Source organism: Eimeria mitis, genomic scaffold (assembly GCF_000499745.2).
Source record: "Eimeria mitis Houghton genomic scaffold, Emh_scaff819, whole genome shotgun sequence".
Taxonomy (NCBI): domain Eukaryota; phylum Apicomplexa; class Conoidasida; order Eucoccidiorida; family Eimeriidae; genus Eimeria; species Eimeria mitis.
Genome location: NW_013576018.1, coordinates 1,586 through 3,462, shown reverse-complemented (window position 1 = coordinate 3,462; position 1,877 = coordinate 1,586). Strand labels below are relative to the sequence as shown.

The 1,877-nt window shown below is 58.4% G+C and overlaps 1 protein-coding gene across 1 annotated transcript in view; it reads right to left on the bottom strand.

Annotated features, from left to right (window-relative positions):
- Nucleotides 1–1,000, bottom strand: part of EMH_0023040 (uncharacterized protein) — a gene marked incomplete at both ends in the record, with an annotated part of 13,540 nt that extends 12,540 nt beyond the window's left edge. The window contains one exon of the mRNA XM_013502057.1: nt 3–1,000. Coding sequence (XP_013357511.1) covers nt 3–1,000 — 998 coding nt within the window. The remainder of the gene's footprint in view (nt 1–2) is intronic.
- Nucleotides 1,001–1,877: the final 877 nt, after the last annotated feature.

Genomic DNA, 1,877 nt, shown 5'->3' with positions numbered 1-1,877 from the left:
GCTGCTGCCTCTCCTGCAGCAGATCGTCTTGCTGCTGCCTCAACACTGTCTGCTGCTGCAGCTGCTGCTGGAGCTCTTGCTGCTGCTGCTGAAGCTGCTGCAGCTGCTGCTGCAGCTCCTGGATTACCCGCTCCTTATCTTCAACTGGCTGCTGCTGTTGTTGCTGCTGCTGCTGTTGCAGCTGCTGCTGTTGCTGCTGCAGCTCTTGCTGCAGCCGCGCTATACACTGCTGCAACGCAGCATGCTCATCAGCACTTTGCTGCTGCTGCTGCTGTTGCTGCTGCTGCGCCTGCTCGAGCTTTTGCTGCTGCAGTTCTATCAGCTTCTCCTGTTGCTGCAGTTTTTCTTGTTGCTGCTGCAGCTGCAGCTCTTGCTGCTGCAGTAACGCCAGGTGCTGCTGCTGTTGCTGCTGCTGCTCTTGCTGCTGCTGCTGTTGCTGCTGCTGCTGCTGCTGCTGCTGCTCCCCCTCCTTCTGCTCATCTGTAGAAACCCCCCAACCGTCATCGAGATGAATGTCGTCGTCTGAAGGCTGCCTAGTTTGCTGCTGCTGCTGCTGCTGCTGCTGCTGTTGCTGCTGCTGCTGCTGCTGCTGCAGGCGCTGCTGCTGCAACTCCTGTTGCAGCAGCTGTAGTGTACGTTCTAGGTCTGCTGTCTGCTGCTCCAGGCGCTGCTTCTCCTGCGCCTCCCGCTGCAGCAGCTGCTGCTGACGCTCTACCAGCTGCAGCAGCGCAGCATAGCTTGATTGCCCAGAGGTTGCTGCTGCTGCTGCTGCTGCTGCTGCTGCTGTTGGTGTTGCTGCTTTTGATGCTGCAGCTGGAGAACTTGCTGCCTGTACTGCTCCCTCATTGAGCAACCCTACGCCTCGTCCGGTTTGCTGCTGCTGTTGCTGCTGCTGCTGCTGCTGCTGCTGCTGCTGCTGTTGCTGCTGCTGCTGCTCCTCCTCATTCTCCGACGGCTCTTCATCTCTCAACACGGAGGAGACCAACGAAGAAATCCACATCCTGTTGCTGCTGCTGTTGCTGCTGTTGCTGCTGCTGCTGCTACCACCTTGCTGCTGCTGCTGTTGCTCCTGTTGCTGCAGGGCGTGTCGCAGCTGCAAGGAGTCCTGCTGCTGCTGCAGCAGCAGTGATAAGCTGTGGAGAGCTGCTGCTGCTGCTGCTCCTGCTCCTGCTCCTGCTGCTGTCGTGCTTCAGCTGACAGAAACGCTGCGTTTGCTGTTGCTGCTGCTTCTGCTGCGGCTGCAGTTGCTGCTGCTGCTGCTGCTGCTGCTGCTCTTGCCACTGCTACTGCTGCTGTTGCTGCTGCTGCTGCTGCTTTGATGGATTCTATTGCTGCTACGAGTTTGCAGTTCGCTGCAGAGATATCAACTTTTTCGTCTCCGCTGCTGCTGCTGCTGCTGCTGCTGCTGCTGCTGCATGTGTCTTGGCGGCTGCAGGCTGCTGTTGCTGCTGCTGTTGCTATTATTGAAGCAAAATCAGCTGTATATACTGCTGCTGTTGCTGCTGCTGCTGCTGCTGCTGCTCTCTTCGTACGGGAGCGTATATGCGGCTGTTGCTGCCGCTGTCTCCTGCAGCAGCAGCGGCTGCTGCTGCTGCTTCTGCTGCTGCTGCTGTCGCCTAGCAGCAGCTGGAGTTGTAGTGAAAATAAAGTAATATACTGCAGCAATATTCCCGATTTTTGCTGTTGTTGTTGTTGCTGCTGCTGCGGTTGCTGCTGCTGCTGCTGCTGCTGCTGTTGCAGCTGGAGGCGGGCCCTTCGGCCGCTGCTGAGGGCCGCCGACAGCAGCAGCAGCAGCAGCAGCAGCAGCAGCAGCAGCAACGCGAGCAGCAGCACAATCAAGGCAGCAGCAGCAGCAGCAGCAGCAGAAGCAGCAACAC